Source organism: Apostichopus japonicus, chromosome 4 (assembly GCF_037975245.1).
Source record: "Apostichopus japonicus isolate 1M-3 chromosome 4, ASM3797524v1, whole genome shotgun sequence".
NCBI classification, from domain to species: Eukaryota; Metazoa; Echinodermata; class Holothuroidea; order Aspidochirotida; family Stichopodidae; genus Apostichopus; species Apostichopus japonicus.
The window spans coordinates 14,484,534-14,507,233 of record NC_092564.1 but is presented as its reverse complement, the minus strand read 5'-3'; the positions used below and the strand labels follow the sequence as shown (position 1 = coordinate 14,507,233).

Below are 22,700 nucleotides of genomic sequence, written 5' to 3'. Positions count from 1 at the left end.
CTCTCTGTAGTACTGTGAGGATGCACTCTCTGTAGTACCATGAGGATGCACTCATTGTAGTACTATGAGGATGCACTCTCTGTAGTACCATGAGAATGCACTCACTGTAGTACCGTCAGGATGCACTCAATGTAGCACTATGAGTATGCACTCACTGTAGTACCATGAGGATGCACTCACTATAGTACTATGAGGATGCACTCACTGTAGTACCATGAGGATGCACTCTCCGTAGTACCATGAGGATGCCCTCACTGTAGTACCATCATGATTCACTCTCTGTAGTACCGTGTGGATTCACTCTCTGTAGTACCGTGAGGATGCACTCACTGTAGTACCGTGAGGATGCACTCTCTGTAGTACCATTAGGATGCACTCACTGTAGTACTAGGAGGATGCATTCTCCGTAGTACCATGAGGATGCTCTCACTGTAGTAATATGAGGATGCACTCACTGTAGTACCATGTACTCACTGTAGTACCATGAGGATGCACTCTCTGTAGTACCATTAGGATGCACTCACTGTAGTACCACGAGGATGCATTCTCAGTAGTACCGTGGGAATGCACTTACTGTAGTACCGTCAGTATGCACTCTCTAGTACCGTGAGGATGCACTCTCCGTAGTACCTTGAGGATGCACTCACTGTAGCACGGTGAGGATGCACTCACTGTAGATTTCTATGATATGAGATGTGAAGGTAAAGTCTTACGTAAATATATTACTGCTCCTGAAGGAATGTGATAGACCAGTTAAAAATCCAACAACAATTGAAGTTCTAAACTCAGTTTGCTAAAGTAAAATATTGTACTTATACTCTAATATTTCTTGTACCTACATGATCATATTATTAATTTTTCTGAACAGGATCAGCTATGTTTTACAGCCCAGACTCTTCTAAGGATCCTTGCCCATAACGGCCACATGAAGATTCTTGGATTCGAGGGCGATCCAAGTGAGTAGTAATTAATAATCTAATCTAAATTCATGTTATTCATAGACTTAGTTTGTGTCTCTCTTCTTCTTCTTTTCTTCAAAATATTACTTATGATTTTTATTTTAGTTCTACTTCTTACGCCTTTCATTCTTACCAGACACCATAATTGATTGTTTGGACAAAAGTTTCTCATATTTTGCACTTCATGGATGAATGAATTTGACTACATACAAGTTTGGCATATTTATTGAGCAAATGGGACAGTTAGATGCTGACAATCTGTGTTTTGTCAAACTTGAACCGACAAAATTTATATTGGTTCCTTAAATTGAGCGAGAGTATAATAAAATTGTAATGGATCATAAAACATTTCCATTCGTTGACATATTTCACAGGCCTCATTTTTTTAAAACTTTTGCCACATCTGTGGTATCAAGCATGTTAGGCTATACATTTCAAGCCTAGCCTACCATTTCAACCTATATTTTTGGTATAATAAACAGTGTCATCGTTATAATCGTTCTTTTTGAGAGTTTCATGAACTCATCTTGTAGCAACGGACTATATTTAATGTACAATTTGTACCACATCCTTTAAATGCTCATCTCTGCATTAAGAAATGCATTTCTTTTGTTTTTGTTTTGTAACAACTGATGCAATACAGCTTCACCGTGGTGATAAAATGGTGTTCATCAGATTAACTTGAGTTTATTAAAGAAAAAAAACCTGGTCAGAGAATGAGAGAGAGAGATATGCTGGGAAATATATTAGTATTTTATGGACAGTTATGGTGAGTAACACTCAAACAGGAACCTGCTCAGGCAAGTTTTGAAAAATGAGTCTAGTCTTGATATAAGATTGACCTCCCCTCCACCCTTCTCCCCCCCCCGGCCTAACTTTAGAATCCGTACCATATGAATGGGAAAGCTTACTTCAAATCGGCAGAATAAGGTTAGGGGTTAGAAAGTAGGGTTAAGGAGTAGGGTTAGGGGTTAGGAATTAGGGTTAGGAAGTAGGGAATATGGTTAGGGTTTAGGAAGTAGGGTCGATTGGTACGGATTCTAAATTAGTACTCCCCCCCATACCCACCCCCACATCCACCTATGATCATTATGGACCTGCTTGCAAATGAGCCAATGTGTGGCGTCTTAATGGCCCTATCTACAGGCCACTAGACCAACAGTCGCATGTACAGAATACAGCAATGAAGACCAATGAAACATTTCTACTGCCAAAGTCATGTTTCTGAGGTGATAAACCTCTTGTTTAGATATCTGTTCTTTGTGGGTATTTCAAGAGACACTCACCTACTGTACATTGTGACAGCAGTTATGCCTTCAATCCACACATCTGCTTCATTGGTTCGAATGTTGATTTTTTCTTGTCCATTTGTTTTGTGAATGATTTCATAATGTCATTTGACATTTTTAGGGTCATGGTTATAAAGACAGATTAAGTTTGATTTTATTCGCTGTTGCGTGTTACAATGTTTGTCCCATATGGGATATAAATTTCACTTATACAGTATCGTCCAATGCACATGTGAATTCCTTTTTTCAGACTATGTTTATTTGTGAGCCAAACCTAAAGAGAATTTATCTCTGTTTTTATCACGTCTTCGAATAGCACAAGTTATTACGTGGGAATGGTTAGGTACTCGTGCAAAACACATACACAGACATTTTGTTTTGTGCACATTAAAGTACTGCATCAAATAAGATGTTACAAAACAATGCATTGTGACAAAACTAATATTTTTCACCATTTTCAGTATATTTCCTTCTAGCCACATATTTTAGTGGTGCAAGAAGAATAATAAGTTCATATCTGCTGCCAAATATGGTCATTAAAGAGCAAAGAAAAATATAAAATCTACAAACCATAGGTTTTTGACACTAATAAACAGTGATAAACCCCTCAAGCGACTTCTCCTGAGAGAAATGATATCAACATGGTTTGTCAGTGGCTGGAGAAACTCCAATTCATCCTGCACATGGTACCTAAAAAAATAGAAAAATGAGTAATCTACAGAACTTTGGCTACAAAGTTACAACGGTTTGACAGATGGCTATATGTCAAACATCCACTGCATGGGGATGGAGGGGGGGGGTGGAGGGGGAGAGGGAAGATTGATTAAAATCACAGGAAAGTTCTTCACTGTTCTAGAAATTGTTGACCCATCGCCATTTTCAAATGCTGCTATATAACGTATATATATAACAAAATTGTTGTTGGGTTGGTCAGCAAATGTGTCACAAAGACAGGACTGAGTATTGTTGGGTGAGCAGCTAGGTCTATGGCAAAATCATTATCTTCCTTTTTCTAGTTTGGAATCACTGTATGTAACATTTCAGTTCCTGTTCTGTAGGTGTGGGCATCTGCATTCAGAGGGGTAGATTCAAATGCTGGTAGAGGAAGTTTATTCACTGTTGTAGATTTCCCAACTCATTGGCATTGAAAAAATATTTATGTCTATTAATTCTTTGCCTTTTAGGGTTCCATTTTCAAGAATCTCATCTGAGACCCGACTTAAGAATTCTCATATGATTAAAAATGCTCTTTGTATTGTAGATACTCTATGAAATCATAGAGATACTCTTTGTATTGTAGATACTCTATGAATTTGCAGAGTGACTCTTTGTATTGTAGGTACTGTATGAATTCTCAGAGTGATTCTTTGAAGACTAGATTCTCTCTGAATTTGCAGAGTAACTCTTTATATAGTAGATACTCTATGAATTTGCAGAGTGACTCTTTGTATTGTAGATACTCTATGAATTTGCAGAGTAACTCTTTGTATTGTAGATTCTCTCTGAATTTGCAGAGTACCTCTTTATATAGTAGATACTCTACGAATTTGCAGAGTGACTCTTTGTATTGTAGGTACTGTATGAATTCTCATAGTGATTCTTTGAAGTGTAGATACTCTATGAATTTGCAGAGTAACTCTTTATATAGTAGATACTCTATGAATTTGCAGAGTGACTCTTTGCATTGTAGATACTCTATGAATTTGCAGAGTAACTCTTTGTATTGTAGATTCTCTCTGAATTTGCAGAGTAACTCTTTATATAGTAGATACTCTATGAATTTGCAGAGTGACTCTTTGTATTGTAGATACTCTATGAATTCACAAAGTAACTCTTTGTATTGTAGATACTCTATGAATTCGCAGAGTGACTCTTTGTATTGTAGATACTCTCTGAATTCACAAAGTAACTCTTTGTATTGTAGATACTCTATGAATTCGCAGAGTGACTCTTTGTATTGTAGATACTCTATGAATTTGTAGAGATACCCTTTGTAATGTAGATACTCTATGAATTCTCAGAATGACTCTTTGTATTGTAGATACTCTATGAATTTGCAGAGTAACTCTTTGTATTGTTGATACTCTATGAATTCGCAGAGTAACTCTTTATATAGTAGATACTCTATGAATTCTCAAAGATACTCTTTGTATTGTTGATACTCTTTGAACTCTTAGAGATACTCTTTGTATTGTAGATACTCTATGAATTTGCAGAGATACTCTTTGTATTGTAGATACTCTTTGAACTCTTAGAGATACTCTTTGTATTGTAGATACTCTATGAATTTGCAGAGTGACTCTTTGTATTGTAGGTACTGTATGAATTCTCATAGTGATTCTTTGAAGTGTAGATACTCTATGAATTTGCAGAGTAACTCTTTATATAGTAGATACTCTATGAATTTGCAGAGTGACTCTTTGCATTGTAGATACTCTATGAATTTGCAGAGTAACTCTTTGTATTGTAGATTCTCTCTGAATTTGCAGAGTAACTCTTTATATAGTAGATACTCGATGAATTTGCAGAGTGACTCTTTGTATTGTAGATACTCTATGAATTCACAAAGTAACTCTTTGTATTGTAGATACTCTATGAATTCACAGAGTGACTCTTTGTATTGTAGATACTCTATGAATTCACAAAGTAACTCTTTGTATTGTAGATACTCTATGAATTCGCAGAGTGACTCTTTGCATTGTAGATACTCTATGAATTTGTAGAGATACCCTTTGTAATGTAGATACTCTATGAATTCTCAGAATGACTCTTTGTATTGTAGATACTCTATGAATTTGCAGAGTAACTCTTTGTATTGTTGATACTCTATGAATTCGCAGAGTAACTCTTTATATAGTAGATACTCTATGAATTCTCAAAGATACTCTTTGTATTGTTGATACTCTTTGAACTCTTAGAGATACTCTTTGTATTGTAGATACTCTATGAATTTGCAGAGATACTCTTTGTATTGTAGATACTCTATGAACTCTTAGAGATACTCTTTGTATTGTAGATACTCTTTGAATTCTTAGAGATACTCTTTTTCATATAGATACTCTGTGTAATGTACAGACAAGTCTGCATTTGTCGTCAATGATTCTTAGATGTCGATAATGAAATGTTTCGTCCTCCGAAAGACCTCAAATGGCACCTGATACTGCTAGCCTGCATAATATAAACCTCCCTCGTACATCAATGTATCATGAAACATCCTCAGCGAACCCAACTCACTGCACCCCTTGATTGTGTAAGAACTTATTAATTGGATTTTAAACTAAAAACAGCCAATCTGCCAGTCCTGATGATATGTCTAAACTAAACCTGTGACACATGATTGATTGATTAACATAGTTTCATCTTCTCCTCCTCCTGTCTGTTGAGATGCACTAAATTCTCGGCAGCAAAACATGAAGTAGACTTCGAGATGGGCGTAAACCTAATTTGAATTGTCTCTGTTCCTCGCGAAAAAGGGAGAATATAATGTACAGACCCGTTTTTGTTTTATTTATTTATTTCTCCATTCACAGAATTGATAAAAATATGGAAAAAAAAATTCTCAAAGTCTGGCTGTGTTAGAAAGGTAATACCTCTGGCCATAATATGTAGATTTAAGAAGCTTTTCCAAACTTCAAACTTAGGATATGATGCAGGCTATCAAATTTAAAGATTAAAATTTTAAAATTAAACGAAATGAGCTGGAGGGAGGACATCGTAAAAGAAATTCAAGGCTGAAGTTTGCTCTCTAACAATGCCGTTTGTAGGATTTTATTCTTTCATTTTTTTCCGTGTCTTCTCTAGATGACAGTTTGAAAGGGACTCGTCAAGGTTTATTGTACACTAAGTGTCAATTGTCAGAATAATTTTTTGTGTGTGTGTTTGTGATACAAATTCCAGACGAAAAATCGAAAATTATCTTAAACTAAATTAGATTCCAGTCTATTATTATAATACCCAACCATATGTATACTTCATTTTTAGTCTTTGGGAATAGCATCATGATTTAAGAGGTTGCAGTGTATATGAATTGTCTCAAGCATTTATCCTTGTGGCAGCTTTCAAAGGAGAGCGAAAGGCTATATGAACTCAATTTGTTCAAACTGGTGATAACATTGGATCAGTATCAAATATATTGGAAAGAAATTTGTGGAAAAAAAATGTAATATTTGACAAAATTTGCCCTGCGTATCACTTGTTACAAATACTGTGACTTTGTTCTTTTTCTTTATGGTTATCATCGTGTCATGCTTTGCGGTATACCCTTTAGTCGAAAATACCATTCGAGTTTGAAAGTACTTTAGGCTGATTGGTAAACAAACAGATGTAATGACAAATCGCCCAAGACTACCTCCTTAGAATAATACGCCTTGATGGAAGTCTTATTAAAGTAGACATCAGGGAGCCATGATCACCAAGTATTGTAGGATATGTGTCAGACGCGTATGGGTTCAACCTGATTACAATCATGATTATTGGCAATGTACAAGCCATGTGATTTTATTTGCGTGGTATCTTATTCTCTCACTATCAAATATGCCTTAAACAAAACCTATACTCGATGACGCTCCCTTTGTTGCAAGGGCGGTGTCTCAAGAGATGTCTGAAATATTGGAAAAGTCGCTGTAGTTCATAGCAGATCTACCCTACTGGGACTGCTTATCACTGTTACATGTAACGGTATTAATATCTACCATATAGCAACCTTTTGTTTGGGGTGGGGTGGGGGAGGGGGGTTGGGGATCAAATGAAACAAGTACACGTTTTGTATAAAAAATTTCACCAGTACCATGAGTGATTCTGGGTAAGAAGTGGAGCACTGCACATTGATGATACCCAGAACAGCATCTTGACTTTGTAGATTAGAGCTTCTCGCAGACTTACAGTATGATTGCAACTTCAAACTTACTTCTCAGAAAGTTGCTATTTTTCTTTCCAGCTTTTTCTTTTCCAGCTTAACAAAGCTGATGTTGTTACATTTGAGTGGAATGATTATATGTCAAATACTTTTAAGGTCAATGTGCTCTCTTTGGTAGAGTACTGAATCAGCTGGTAAGGACCTCCGATACAGTCTGATACATACGGTGAGAAAACCCATTAAAATGTGTGCACAAGTACTGAGTCCCCTAACCACTGTCCAATATCAGAAACTGACGGTTGTCCTAATTCTTGTTTTTTATTCACAATATTCAGTTTGCTGTCTGCAGAGAGGTACTGTAACTTTTATGAACGATACAGAGTTAACATCAGACACTCGAGTGCTATCTACTGTACGTTAATCTACTGACATATCATGTGTACACTTGTATCCGGTAACACATTATACTCTCATTAGCGGACGTTCCATGTTGACTCTCTTTCGTCATGTCATGTTATGATTTCTTTGGTTACCATCTGCCCGTTTTCTGGTGTCAAGATTCAGTTAATATCTTTTTTAAGGATATGCTGCTGACAGTATGAATTTGTCAAATCCCACTTTTGGTATCAGTGTCTCAAAAAGTCATCAATCAAGCCGAAATTAGCCATGTTGCGGCCCGCATGAAGGTGTGAATGCTTGCTGATTGCTTGCTGTTTTAATGTAACTGCCATATCGAATGTCAATGACCAAGGGACTTGATTGACGTTTACCATAGTAACCCAACAGGTTCATTGCTTTTTGAAAGTCTTCAGTGGGATTTATACACGAAGATGGAATATATATATATATATATATATATATATATATACCTGTATATGTTTATATATATATATACCTGTATATGTTTATATATATATATATATATATATATATATAGATATAGCTATATGTATGTATGTGTACGTCCACATGTGTTTAGTGGGATATCATGGATATTAACATCTATGTGTTTATACAGCTGTGAAGGCAGTAAAAGAAAAAAAAAAGGAGATTGACAATAAATTGAAAGATACTGTGAAGTTTATAGCAATTTTATCTCTTGCAGATGCTCCTCATTTTTGGATGCTGTCACTTTCTCAGGGAGAGCAAAAAAACATTAGCTTTGGGGGGGGGGGGGGGGGATTTCCTTCTCTGAATACAAAGAGCTGTGAATTGAAGAGTGGAGACATTGTGTACATGAAATGTGTGATTGCCCGAAATATATTCTGTATAACATATATATGTATTTTCTTGTTCTGTTTTTTATTTTTTTTATATCTCCACTGAAGTGGAAGCATCACCTGAAGGTGACTGGTGATTAATGCCAAAACTTTAACCCTCTCTCTGCATGGTGGAAGTAACTTTAGTTGAAATATTTCCGTCCAGATAACCTGGAACGTGGCAAGTTTGGAGAGGATTGGTCATGAAATATAGATGAACCATTAACTTAACACCCTCCTACTGTGGGTAGTTATATGGACAGGGATTAGATAGACAGGAAGTTCTCACAGTACTTCACATTGCCCTGATGGCCTCAGTCTGAAATTTCAGTTACAAGGTTCAAAATAGAGACAAATAGATAGCTGGCCAAAATTTGGTGATTTGTTATTGACAAGTGGATAAGAGATACTTTTATTCTCTGTTTCCATAAATGTGTGAAAATGTTGTGGGCATCAAGTGCAGCTGGATTGTGGTTGTGGCGAAATGTCTCCTAATGTGCCAGGAGGCATGAACACAACAGGATTTGCCAGCGTGATGCGTTTATAGTGCCACAATATTTGCCCAGCACTGATTCTGTCGGATACAATTAATTTGGGCATAAGTGAGTTTAGTTCTAATGTACTTATTTATCAATTACAGGAATTGTGCCTCTTGTTGGAGAAAAAGAAATACTTTAATTTGTAGGATTGTGTAGAATACTAATTCATTAGTTTAGTAAATCTGATGACTGGAAGGAAAGTGTGGAAGATCTGTGGCACAGCATGCCCAAAATTAGTTTAAGAGTGTTAAGGAGGACGCGGGAAAGGGTGGGGGCGACGCGGGAAAGGGAGGGGGCGATGTGGGAAAGGGAGGGGGTGATGTGGGAAAGGGAGGGGGTGATGTGGGAAAGGGAGGGGATGTTGGAAGTGATGGGGATGTGGGAAAGGAAGAGAAATGTAGGGAGCAAGGGAAATGTGTTGAAGGAAGTGATTGTTGATTGTTGAAGGGTGATTGTTGATAGCCATGAAATATCATTTGTTGGATGACATAATTAGATGCTGTGTGCTAGGATAATAATAATAATAATAATAATAACTTTGTATAGCGCTGGTATCCGCCCGAAGGTGCTCATGGCACTTATAGTATCACATCAAACGGTCACCTGACTTTTGTAGAGGACTCACCACTTGTAGTTCACTTACTATAAGAAAGTGGTTTAACATGGTGAATTATAGTAATTAAATTTGATGCCACACTTATGACATTTAAAAGTGAAGCATACTCAACTATAAACTCCAGCATTTCTCATAGAAAATGCAAGTTGTATAACAAAATCCCCAAAATTAAATAAAACCAAGAAATCTAAGAAATTAGTTCATTCTGTTTCAGGAATTAAAATGTTGTAAAATTCACATTCAGATGTTATCAATTTGGCTGGCCTATTAATCGTGCCTTTAGGAGGTGGAATGTTTGACTTTCTCTTTGTTTTTCTGTTCATTACTCTGGGTGACATTAATTGTTGCCATTGGAGACTGTGCCCGTATTTATCGTGTTAATAGCTTCAATATTTTAGCATCAAGATTTGCATTTACACCTTAGTCGATGGCGGCAGATTATTGAAAACCTATTAAAAATTCAGGCACCCATAGTTCTAGAGGTGTCATAGAATTCCTCAAGTGTTCATTTGCATATATAGGAAAGCACATGTAATCCAATCTGCCAAATGGAATAATGACTTTTTGTAACTTTTTGCTACATGTTGCAACAGTTCTATAATAAAAACTATGAGCTCCTTTGGCAAGAGATTATTGGTAGATCAAGTTATGGATTCAAATGGTTGTCATAGTGATGATACAGAGTACCACTGCTTTGTATTGTTACAGTATGTTCTATTCAAGTCTCTTTTTTGTTTTCTTTTTTGTAGTTTTAGTTTTTTTAACTTTATGGAATTAATAATTCGTGGAGTGTTAGCTCAGTGGTTAACACCGGTGCCTTTCAATCATAAGGTCCCCGGTTCGAGTCACTCCCAGATTAATGTATGTCGTCCAGTTACAGGGTTGTTGACAATTAACAATTCATAATCATGGACGTTAAATATGAATGTGAGAGACTGACTTCGGTCAGCTTGCGGCTTTGATAAGCCAATTAGGCTTCTTCGCGAGTTCCTGCTTGCAGGAGGATCTAATATACATACATACATACATACATACATACACACATACATACATACATACATACATACATACATACATACATACATACATACATACATACATACATACATACATACATACATACATACATACATACATACATACATACATACATACATACATACATACATACAATAGTCAACCAGTAAAGCAACTAGGTTGCTACAAAATGCACTACTGTATGTGTCATGAACTAACACACACACAGTGCATCCTCTGAAAGTTAAGTAAACCAAATTTTATGGATGATTCACTACCTCAGACATTACCACAGATAATGTGAGTTCATTGAATGTTACAGGTGTAGACCAACGAACACCTAATGCAGGCCTTGCTCTGTCATATCTTACACTTTTTTCTTCTTCTTTGAGAATGAAACAGCGCTTGATGGAAATGACTGATATCCTTCTTTGCCAATTCTTGTCGTGGTGAATTTGTCAAACTGTCGTCAGCTTAGTACTGGTATCGTAGCCGCTGCAGCACCTGTTGGTTCATTGTATTTTATCCTTTGAAGAAGATCCTGCTAGGATCGAAACGTCAGGCCAACTTACTTTTACACATTATTTTTTCTGTCAGGCTAAAGAGAATCTATACAATATTCCTCGTTTTGATATGATTTCTGACGATATAACAAAACAACATTACTTGGCAAATTTTAAGGAGCTCCCATAACAATAACATAAATCAAGAGGGGATATTGGACATGAAAGAGATAAAAAATAATAATACTAGAACAATTGAGCTTTGTTTTCTGTGGTAGGAAATGTTGAGCATGTAAAAGTTAGATGTCTGGTAAGACTAGATAATTACGATAGAAGAGAGACTCATAGAGGATTGAGGTGTAGCTGAATCGTGTGTATTGAACTCAGGTTTACAGAGGCTGTGTAGAACCACAGAGAAAGTATTAAAGAGTTTATTAAGAGTATGATTATGTCACAGAGCCCAGTTTTTGATTTTTTTTCGTGTTTTGAAAGGTTACACAAGATCGTTTGTATTATATTTCATTATTATGTAGATCTAGGTTAATCAGACTTTTCAAAATGTTGGTTTGCCTTGAAGACATTTTACGTATTGTAAGACAGTATACTTGCTGTGGAAAAGAATGAAGATCATCACTGTTTTGCACAGTGCTTACAACCCCAAGGAGCACTGGCATATATCCTCTAAACATGTGACATGGAGTAATGTTCAAATTTCACATCACTACTGATGATTGTGACAATACCGTTCATCTGTTTTGGTTCATTGGAGTTCACATGCTCTATATTATCAACAAGTGTCATAAAATTAAGGAAGAGCAAGCATCTACGGAGGGCCACCATACGTCCAAAGTTTACCCGTTATTAAGAACATTTGCTGGTCAGTTCAGACAGAGTAGTGATTATATACAGTGAGAAAGCTTTCTTGATGGTGATATGTCCATCTACAGGAACTTCAATTTGATGACAGGAGTCCAATTTGAACATTCAGTAACCTTTCTGATCTTACAAGGCCTCTTGGTTTTGCAACTCAAAATCTTGTACCATTCTAATGTAAGTGCCCTTCAAGATGATTTTACCTACAGAGATGAGAGAGAGCCTTCAACTACTGTAAGACCGATCCCACCTCAGATCCCAACAACTCATCTTCCTACAAACATACTCTCCTACAGTAGTAGTATTGTGAGCCCTTTGTATCAGCCCTAACCGCAAACACTCTCTCCTACAGTAGTACTGTAGTATTGTTAGCCCTTGTATCAGCCCTTTGTATCAGCCCTTTGTATCAGCAAACATTTTTTTATTTGAAGCCCGGCCCCCACCAACACACACACACCCTGACCTAGGAGCCACCACTGCTTGTGGTGAAACTGAAACTGTCTATACAGAAACTTTGAACTTAACACTGTAGTAGTATTCTGTTCATAAATTATTTCCTTTACTTTTGAGATAAAACTTTGAGTACAACTGAAAGATGTGTTTCTCACTGTACATACATAAATATCGGCAATGACATATTAATTGTTTATCCATCAAGATCATAAGATGAATGGTTCACAACTTCTGTTCTGTTGTTTATATAGAATGGAATCCTGTTTGATTTAAATTGAGACTGATACAATCAGTTCTCCGCAGCAGACATTTTAGTGCCAATTAAGCAATCAGGGATTCTATTTTTAATGTTTATTCATTAAAACTATGAGGACAACTAAAAGATGTGTTTCTCACTTGCATACATACATAAATATCAGCAATGACATTTTAATTGTTTATCCATCAAGATGAATGGTTCACAACTTCTGTTCTGTTGTTTGTATAGAATGGATTCCTGTTTGATTTAAATTGAGACTGATACAATCAGTTCTCCGCAGCACACATGTTTGTGCAAAGCAATCAGGGATTCTATTTTTAATGTTTATTCATTAAAATGAAAGATGAGACTGGTGTACACGCTGTTCTATGTATGTAATGATCCTACTGTAAGTTGGTATTTATAAGCGAGATTGGTACACGGGGCTACCAGTCTAGCATTCCATTTAATTTCTCATACCAGCTGTCATTAATTCCTGCGTTTGTGGTAAATGATTCCGACTTGATTTAATCGAGACTGATACAATCAGTTCTCCAAAGTGTATAACACCTGTCACTAGTTCTCTTTCTCATGAATCATGAATGTGTGATACAATCGCGGCAGTCTGTTTTTTTCTTGATATCTCGTCGGCGTCGTCGTCAGTCGCAGTTTTGTTTGCTCAATCGTTTCTGACAGGGCTCCTCTATCAACATTTCACACCTTCTTTTTGTGGAAATAATAGACAGAGAATGTGACTCTGACACCTTCGCCGAAGAATGAAATACAGCACAGCGGGGACCTCCGTGCCGCTAGTTACGTTTATCTCCAAATTATTGTGACAAGGCAGTTTTTTTAAATCCCCTGGAGATTTTCATGTCCGATACGGCTGATAGGACATGTTGCAAGGAAGAAGAAAGAAGGAAAGAGAAAAGGGAAGAAAGATTAGAATTGAATAAAGAAACAAAATAAAAAGACATTTACTGTACCGAAGAAAGATCATTGACATCAAGTAGTGGATCATTGGTAATGGCCTACTGACACGACTGCTTTAATATACCATGTGAGATTGTGAGGTATATGTGAGGATTTGTTTAAAGGAGATAGTATTAGATGGAGAATGAAAGAAGTATGGCTATGGAAATCACTAATTCAAGTTCAGCAAAACCTAATATTGGCAGTTTGACTCAAGAAGATCATAAACTGTATTGAAGTATGCAGCTATTTGAACCTATGGAGTTTTCTTCACTTGCAGTGTGAACTTTGACCTTTGTACGGTTACAATGCCATTCTAGTATTTTACATTCTTAATCCAAACCTAACTATTAAAGTTGCTAATCATAGCTCTCAGTGCAGAGGAAATTGCGGCCGAAAGTTGATAGGCCTCGCAGAGTAATCATCGACACATTCATGCCAAGGCAATTAACATTGTCAGATTTATGGGGTTTGGAAGATATTAAAACATTCACTGCTGTGAGTGATTATTAAGATCAATCAATTAAACATTGAAACCTGTAGCACACTGTTGCCACACCAGCTACCTAGGTTTACCCTGATGCAATACTTGTAGTGATCATGTTACAAGTATAGGCAACATACAGTACATAGGCCAAGTTCACATCTTTTGTGGATTTACAAGGGTTGGATCAGAGACTTCTGTACCTAAGTAGGGAGACAATATTGGGTTGACCTTGGATACTTCCACATTGGAGGTCAGGTGGTGGATTAATGTCAAATCAAGTAGCGTTTAAAAGCAAGATGATCGTTTACCGATCAATTATCTCCAGCCATATGACTACGGCACTACCAACTGTTTATGGTCTGTAAATCTTGATCACCCTTTGGAGGGTCCAGCCAGTTGGGACAATTTCCTAATGCTCATACCTCTCTAAACTCTCCTCCCATATCATGCTTCAAAGCACTCGTACTGACAGTAAAAACAGTTTCTAACCTTTATCTGATAGAAAACTGATATTCATATTGCCCATACTACTCATACTGACACTACCAGTGCTCTGAATGGGTGGGGGGAAGGGTGGGGGACGTAACAGTACAGTTTAAAAGAAATTGTCCCAACTGGGTGCAGGGACAGGATCCTCCTTTCCGAAATTATGGAGATTATGAGGTATAGGAAGGTACAAACATGGTATCACTTATGTTCCATGGACTTTCTTGCATTTCATCAGAATTGTAAATAAAAGTGTGTTTTTCTTTCCCCACCATCTATACCTATGAGAGGCTCTGTCATTGACAGGTAAGAATGAAGGTTTACACTGAATACTTTTACATGTACATTTTATACTGCACATTAAGTCATGTCATCCATTTAAGCAAAGGTTTTAGGTCTTAATTTATTGACATGGAATATCCTCAAGACAATAATTAATATGACGGACAAATGTCTCTTATTATTCCACTCTCTCAGTAATGTTCAATAGTTCAAAGTTGTAATTATGTCATTCTTACTGATAAGAGAAGTCCCAAGCTCGTTGATCCGCTCTATCCGACTTTCTGTCATCTTGACTAAAATCTTAATTCCACAGCAATTTGATAGAATATAGATGGTAGTATATATATATATATATATATATATATGTATATATATATATATATGTAAAAGGCAAATATGTCACCAAAACTAGTACTGTTCGATACAGGTGACAATCGCCTACAGTGGAATTACGACCTTCCTTACCGGTTTCGAACCTCTGGACATACAATCAGCGTCCATAGCCTAGTGGTTAGGGTGTTCGCATATAAAGCGAGAGGCCTGGGTTCGATTCCCGGTGGAGGCTGGAAGTTTATTCACTGCTCTGGATTTTTTGCAAATCACTGCGATTGCAGTCGAATCATATTTCCAAGGACAAATCATATATGTAGGATTTGTAAAATACTCGCACCCTCTTGTTGCACCTCTGCCCATTTGACCATTGTTCAGCTAGCCAGAAGATACAGTAGGTAAGAAAGCTGGAATTTATTCATTGATATTTGATAAGGGGGGCTCATACGTGTTACTACAGGGGGTATGCAGTACATGCATGGTGTCACCATTGGCATTGATAATAATCTTCATTAAGAATTGCGTGGGAACTGAAAAAAAGAAAAAGAAAAGGGAAGCCCTCGTTTCTCTTTTACATAAATTATTTTCAAGGTGTGACCTGCTCAGTTGCCACATGAAAACTACACTACATCACCTGAAGTAACCACAAATTGTAATCTTTAGAGACCAGAGAAAGGTTAAAATTACATCAATACAAATTACAAGTAACAAACAGCTATGTCCTAGCAGGGAGTTCGATAACAACTTCCTGGGTCCTAGGAGAACGAGTTATTGATGTGATATTTGGAGATTTGTAGGAGACATGATTTAATATAAATGTAACATCAACAACCTACTCCATATCTTTATATTGATATTAATGGAGCTATCAGCCAAGAAGACAGTATCATGCATGCAACCTATTTTACAAACTTTTCATATATATGTCGGATAAACCCCCTCTTCTTCAGCAAAAATTAAAAAAAAATTGAAATAAATATCTTTAATCCTCATTCTGCCGTACAGATATGTGTCACCTGTGTTAATCTGTAGACAGTTATTCCACTCTGCAACTTTTGCATGTTAAACTGTTTGTATGAAAAGATGTTCCTTGAACTACTACCGTTAAAAAAACACTCGCGGAAAATTTGGTCAAAATTGGTAGAAGTACATACAGTATTAAAGATAATTTATAGTAATATATTGTCTTTATTTAATTAATAATTGAATTAATTAGTAAAATATTATCATGGTTATCTTGTCTTTACATGGTGTCAGTTTTGGACTTGTTATTGTTATCAGAAAATATACTTTACTATTCTGTTTATGCTCAAGAAGAAGAAAAAACTAATAACAACAATACCCAACAACAACAACAATAACAACAACAACAACAAGTAATGTACATTTCTGCTATAGAGTACATATCAAAGATATTTGCTAAATTATTTATTGTTTACTCAACTTACAGATGATTTATTCTAATGCCTCTGGCTGTTTAAGAAGTGAGACTAGAACTGTACTATACATAGATAATCAAGTGATCAACTACCTGTAAAAAGGTAGAGGGCAATTTTGTCCGTAAGTCGAGGCCAGAGCAAAACATGACCTGTCTTTTCTGACCAGCTAATTGGGTCAATTGGCCCGAGGTCATAACAATTTACATGATGTAAGCAAATTCTGGGAGGGTTACGGCGAAATAACGCATCATTCAAATTATTTGCCTCGTTTTGGAAGTGGCATCGCCACATTTTCAAGATTACGGAATCAGTCTGTATTTTAAAAAGTTGTTATTTCAAACAAAGTAATATTCAAATATATATGTAGAGATGATTCTTTTAGATAATTGTTTAGCGCCTCAAGGTCCTTTGACTCTTTCTTCATATATTTTGTTTCTTTTAAATATGTAACTTATTTACTTTATATAGTAGTACATACTCTACACATGTATGTTATATATTTTGGAACCAGATAAACATAGCTGACACTTTACGTACGTTTAATATCAAATTAAATGTCAGTAAAATGGGGGCCTACATAATCTTATAGGTTTCAAGAGACTTGCTCTCCTAAGGGACATTCATACATTACGCATCACCTTCATAAATATATTTACATTGGCGTGGTAGTGATTTTTGTGCAATGATTTGGTTTTAAATGAAAAATTATAGAGGTGATACAAAGGATATCATTTTACAAACAAGAGACAATGGCAATTAATAATATTTACCCGTTGCATATCCTGAAACCATGCACTGTGAATCTCTGAAATGGTATATAGAGGTCATGTGAAAATGGTACCGTGAAATGTTTGATCTTGCAAACCAGCCACAGGTAGAGTCTTTGTAACAGCGTTAGTTACTGCTGTTGCCATACGTATCGCAAAGCACTCTCAGTTATTCTTAATATCGAGAAATTGGTCTCAAGGAGATGACTTTATAAAATTCTTTTCAGACAATTCAGCCCAAGTTTAATTTTTTTTTGAAGCAATATGATGGTGAACTTTTCCAGTTAGGGTTATGGAATTTATATTATAGGGAAAACATTAGAAAAGCCAAATAATGTTGTCTGTCGAAACTAACTGTTTCAATGCCAGGATTTATCGGTGTATCTAGGACAGACCGCTACTATTAAACGACCTTTACGAGCAATCAACATCCAGGTCACGCTCTTTCCGTTCCAGGTAATCATGGAATCTCATGTCATAGAGATCGTCTTGATGTATGAGTTAATTACCTTTTAGTGCGCCAATTTCTTTTTGTAATTGGGAGGAAAAACAGTACGTACGTGTCTCCACTGCTCCGGTACTTTGGCCTAATTTGAGACGACTGCAAGTTCCTTAAAGTAGCTGCATGTTATGAAACTGGCAGTTGGTGTCACCTGTCAATTGCAAAAACATTCAGCAAGAAGAATGTTATTGTTGCCAATTAATTAAGGTGCCACCACATATTTTAAATGTACTTTATGGGAATTATGTATTTCATATATATATATATATATATATATATATATATATATATATATCAGCGTCCATAGCCTAGTGGTTAGGGTGTCCGCGTACAGAGCGGGAGGCGCAGGTTCGAATCCCGGTGGAGGCTGGAAGTTTTTTCACTGTTTTGGATTTCCCAACTCATTACAATTTCAATTACATATATATATATATATATATACATATATGTAGCAGCAGTTAGCAGCAGGTGTAACTAGACATATATCCCTACTACTACCTACTCTACTCTATACAGAATTCTGTGCTGAATTAATTATACTAATTATTTCTGTAATAACAAGTCATGACTTAATGATTTAACAGATTTACATGTATAAAGAAATACCTCAGGCTCTTTATCCCAAAACATACACATTAATGGTGCTAGTCTGTTATAATTAAAAAATGAGAATTAATTATGAAAGCAATAGGATTTTAAATAAGTATAGAAAATATTACTGTGTGAGTCTGCTTGTACAGAAAAACATAACATTTGCACAACCTATAGTACTGTGTGCTGAAACTTTTGACAAACCTCTTTTACTTCTTGTCTTGGAAAATATTCTTTACAGCCATGGTAGTAAAGTTTCTAAAGTTGACCCGTTCAACGCCTGGAAATAATAGATATGAACAATATATAAGTTTAGCTCTATATAGCTCTTTTGGCAAGATAAATTTACAGCAGATAAAGGTTTAATCGACCATATTACAGTCATGAATTGGTGATAAGTGTTTACTTATGAAAGTACCTAGTGATTATTAATTTGATTCTGATTATTGAATGTCGATATATACAAGAAGTCTGCTGATTATACATGTACATAAAGCCTACATACAGTACTTGGTGGATATTTGCATTTATATTCCACTTAAAAGGTTGTTGAAATTCCCTGAATTCCAACAAATTAATGCAGTCATTTGCTGCAGCTAATCAGAGAGTAATAATATAAATCACTTATTGACTAGAGCCTAAATTTATAATAGAAAAAATCAATAAAAACAAGAAGAAGAAGAACAAAAAAAGGAAAGAAAAAATGGTGAGTAGTTAAAATGCTCTTGCAAACTTCAGCAAGTATTTACTGCCAATGATATTTAAGTTTCAATACAACCAGAATGTCTGTAAATTATGTAGAGGAAGATAAAAGACAAAGTAAAGATGACCCTTCATAATAATTGTCAATATTTACTCATTATATTTGACAACAATCTAGTAGTGGTATCAACATAGCAGAAAAGAGAATAAAATGCAATTGTGAAAAGGTCTTGATCAAAATTTAACAGTTCAATTAGTAATTTATCTGTATTAATGTAAGACTGCAACTGGTCTGTACCTTTAGACTCACAAATCAATTAGTTATTTAGCCGTATTAATGTAAGACTGCAACCAGTCTGTGCCTTTAGACTCACAAATCAATTAGTAATTTATCCGTATTAATGTAAGACTGCAACTGGTCTGTACCTTTAGACTCACAAATCAATTAGTTATTTAGCCGTATTAATGTAAGACTGCAACCGGTCTGTGACTTTTGACTCACGCCGGTCTGCGTCTACAGTATGTGGAAATCTTGGTGCGATTGCACGATCCCGAGCATTCACACTGCTGTCTCGACCACCTTGAGGTATCAGGATCCCTCTCGGAAATGAGGATCCCGTTTATCAGGTCAGATCCTGAGTTGGGTCGCTTTCACACTACAATCTTGATCACCCTTGCAGGGTCATGGATCCTCTCGGAAATGAGGATCCCGATTGTGGGGTCCGATTCTGAGTTGGCAAGCTTGCACACAACTACAGTCTACAATCTTGATCACCCTTGCAGGGTCATGGATCCTCAAGGAAATGAGGATGCCAATTGTGGGGTCTGATCTTGAGTTTGCGAGCTTGCACACAATCTACAATCTTGATCACCCTTGCAGGGTATATGGATCCTCTGGGAAATGAGGATCCCCATTGTCGGGTCTGATCCTGAGTTCAGGAGCATTCGCAACTACCAAGTGGATCGCCCTTGCAGTGAAGAAGGCTTTGAACTCTGCTATTCAGATAAAGTAGTTTATTGTTTTGGAGTCCATCTAGCCTCTAGTCTGGAGTGTTAGCTTCAGAAGACCTTGTGATCTGTCACATTAATCTACTCCTATTTCAAGTGGCATATCTCTTCATGCAACGTATAGTGGGATAATTGATCGTGTAAACCCAATGTCTGCTGTTCAAGGCTAATATCACGATTTGGAGGACTCTCTGTGAATCCCGACACCCCCACTCGACGGTGAGACATTCGTTCTGTTGCCTTTAGAGAAAAAAGTACTTTTCTGGAACCCTTTCATGATATTTTATAGGTAAGGAATTATTTGAAAGTGAATATATCTCTCTTCTAGTTGCATATATTCTAGTATGTACACTATAGTCTCACAGAGTCTTGTGACAGCTAGGCGTCATGAGTGTGGGTACAAGTACAAGCCTCTAAAATACATGTCTGAATAGTCATTCAAAGAGAAATACTATAATTTGCACCTGTAGGTATCTAAACTATAGATGAAAGCAAGACATGCCCCATGGAGTATGAGTACAAATTGAAAGGGGGGTTAATTATAGTATCAGTACAGGCAACTTTTAAGTCAAAGTAAAGAATATGTTAACAGCCTGATTAGAAGGACTGGGACTGATGTAGATGACATAAAGTACTGAAAATAAACTTGTTGAGTTGTTGAGAATGTTTGCAATAAATTATAATACAGGTTATTAGTTGTGAATTATGAAGAAGTCAGGGTACTGACTGCATGACTGCAGCAGCTGTTTTGGGAATTAATCGTTTCCAGCGATATGCCGAGACCTGAGAGTAAAAATGTATAATCCTGTGAGATCTTACATTTAGAGGAATTATTTAACAGATTTGTACATGTGTCAGGTCTATTCAAAATTATGTGCTTTCAATGGACACTCAAAATAGATATATATCATAAATATATTATATATATATATATATATATATCAGAAAAAAATTATTATGAAGTAACAACCAAAAGAAAAGAAAAGAAAAAAGGAATATATTGAAATTCCTGGTTAACAATTTTTTTGTTGCAGATTGTAAAATTACTGCATATAATCGGACAGCCTGGTTTGTAGTTCACATATTATAAAGCAGGTTTCCATGAAAAAAAGGACTAACAGTCAAGTCACTTAGACTAATTAACTTTGTGCAGTGACCATTATAGGTATTTTAAAGTTATTTATGGCACGTTAACCACGAGCTGATATAAATAGCTTAAAATGATGTCTCAAGGTTTCCTTGCTTACCCAGTGCATAAAATAATATAATAAACATTCATTCTCTCCACGTTTTTGTTTTATTTTTTGGAAAGATAATGTACTGACAAAATTGCAAAATAGATATTCAACTAGAAGTGATACTGAACATGTGACTGTGACAATGTTGAGGCCCTTCTTTAAAGAATAATAAAAAAATAAAAAAATGTGAACGACTTCCTGACTTGTGCTTCATTAAATGGAAATTAAAGTCCACACCATTTGCAAATGAATACTGTATATCTCAAATTGAGTGGTAATTTTAGACATCAATCACTTGTCAAAGCTTTGAAGTACCTTTACGTCTACAGTATAGTTTATAATACGAGGTGAAAGCTGGGGTGGTAAGGGGGGGGGGGTTTGGTGTGTGGGTGAGACTTGTCTTAGTTTTGGTAATGGAGTTATTCTTGTCAGAGTACAGGATGAGCAAGGATCAGAGTTTAAAAAGTTTATCGTCCAAGCCAAATTGATAGACCTTTTATTACTGAAAATTTGAACCTTAACCTAATTCACATGTTGTTGGTTTTCAGTCTACTAATAAAAGTTCATGGTTAATTCTTAGACTTTATTTTTGTTTTTAATTGTGTAAAAGTAAGTTGGCCTGACGTTTCTATCCTAGCAGGATCTTCTTCAGAGGCAAACTGACATTGTTTTTAATTGTAATGCAAACATGTAGATTTGGCCTCCACTTTAGCTTGTCTCACATACTGTAGGTGTTGCCTTTGTGTGATATTTATGTACATCCTTAGGACTACATTCACATTCGTCGCATATCTTTTATGGAAATCGAATTGCCAGATGTAGGTATAGTCTGGGTATAACTTAGTGACTGCTGTCATTCTGAAAGGAGCTATGAGGGGTGGGCCATATCATTAAAAGGAAGTTCACTTTAATCAGCCGCAAGCTGCCGTAATGGATTCTTGTTAAGTTTGAGACTCTATAGATGCAACTGCACTGTAAAACAAAAGTTCAGTAACATTAGCATGATGCAATCTTGTCAATTAAGGCTCAATACAAGTAATGAAGCACAATTAATACATCAACAGGAATATCTCACCTTCGACGTTATGCTTCAGTATATATGTTTAAGTTCACTAATTATGCCAGTTTATGCAGTATGGGCCCTTTTCTTTGACTGCTTTGGATGCAACACTATATGAGTTGACGAGCTGAAGTTGACGTTCTTGACCAGCGATCGTCCTCTCAACATTTCTGGTTGAGAGGAAGAGGAAAATGAGCAGTCTGGATGAGGGAGGGAGGCGGAAAGGGAAGATGGA

At 36.2% G+C, this 22,700-nt stretch overlaps 1 protein-coding gene and 1 non-coding gene across 3 annotated transcripts in view; both read left to right on the top strand.

Moving 5' to 3' along the window:
• LOC139966530 (interleukin enhancer-binding factor 2 homolog) overlaps nt 1-22,700 on the top strand; it is a 177,404-nt gene that overhangs the window by 21,526 nt on the left and 133,178 nt on the right. For both annotated transcript variants that reach the window (XR_011792687.1, XM_071969651.1), the window contains exon 11: nt 869-956. Coding sequence is in view for 1 of the 2 variants with exons in the window: in XM_071969651.1 (XP_071825752.1) it covers nt 869-956 (88 nt within the window). In the remaining variant the exon portion in view is untranslated. The remainder of the gene's footprint in view (nt 1-868; nt 957-22,700) is intronic.
• Trnay-aua (transfer RNA tyrosine (anticodon AUA)) lies at nt 15,322-15,393 on the top strand. The gene has a single exon. It is a non-coding gene; the product is annotated as a tRNA-Tyr (tRNA).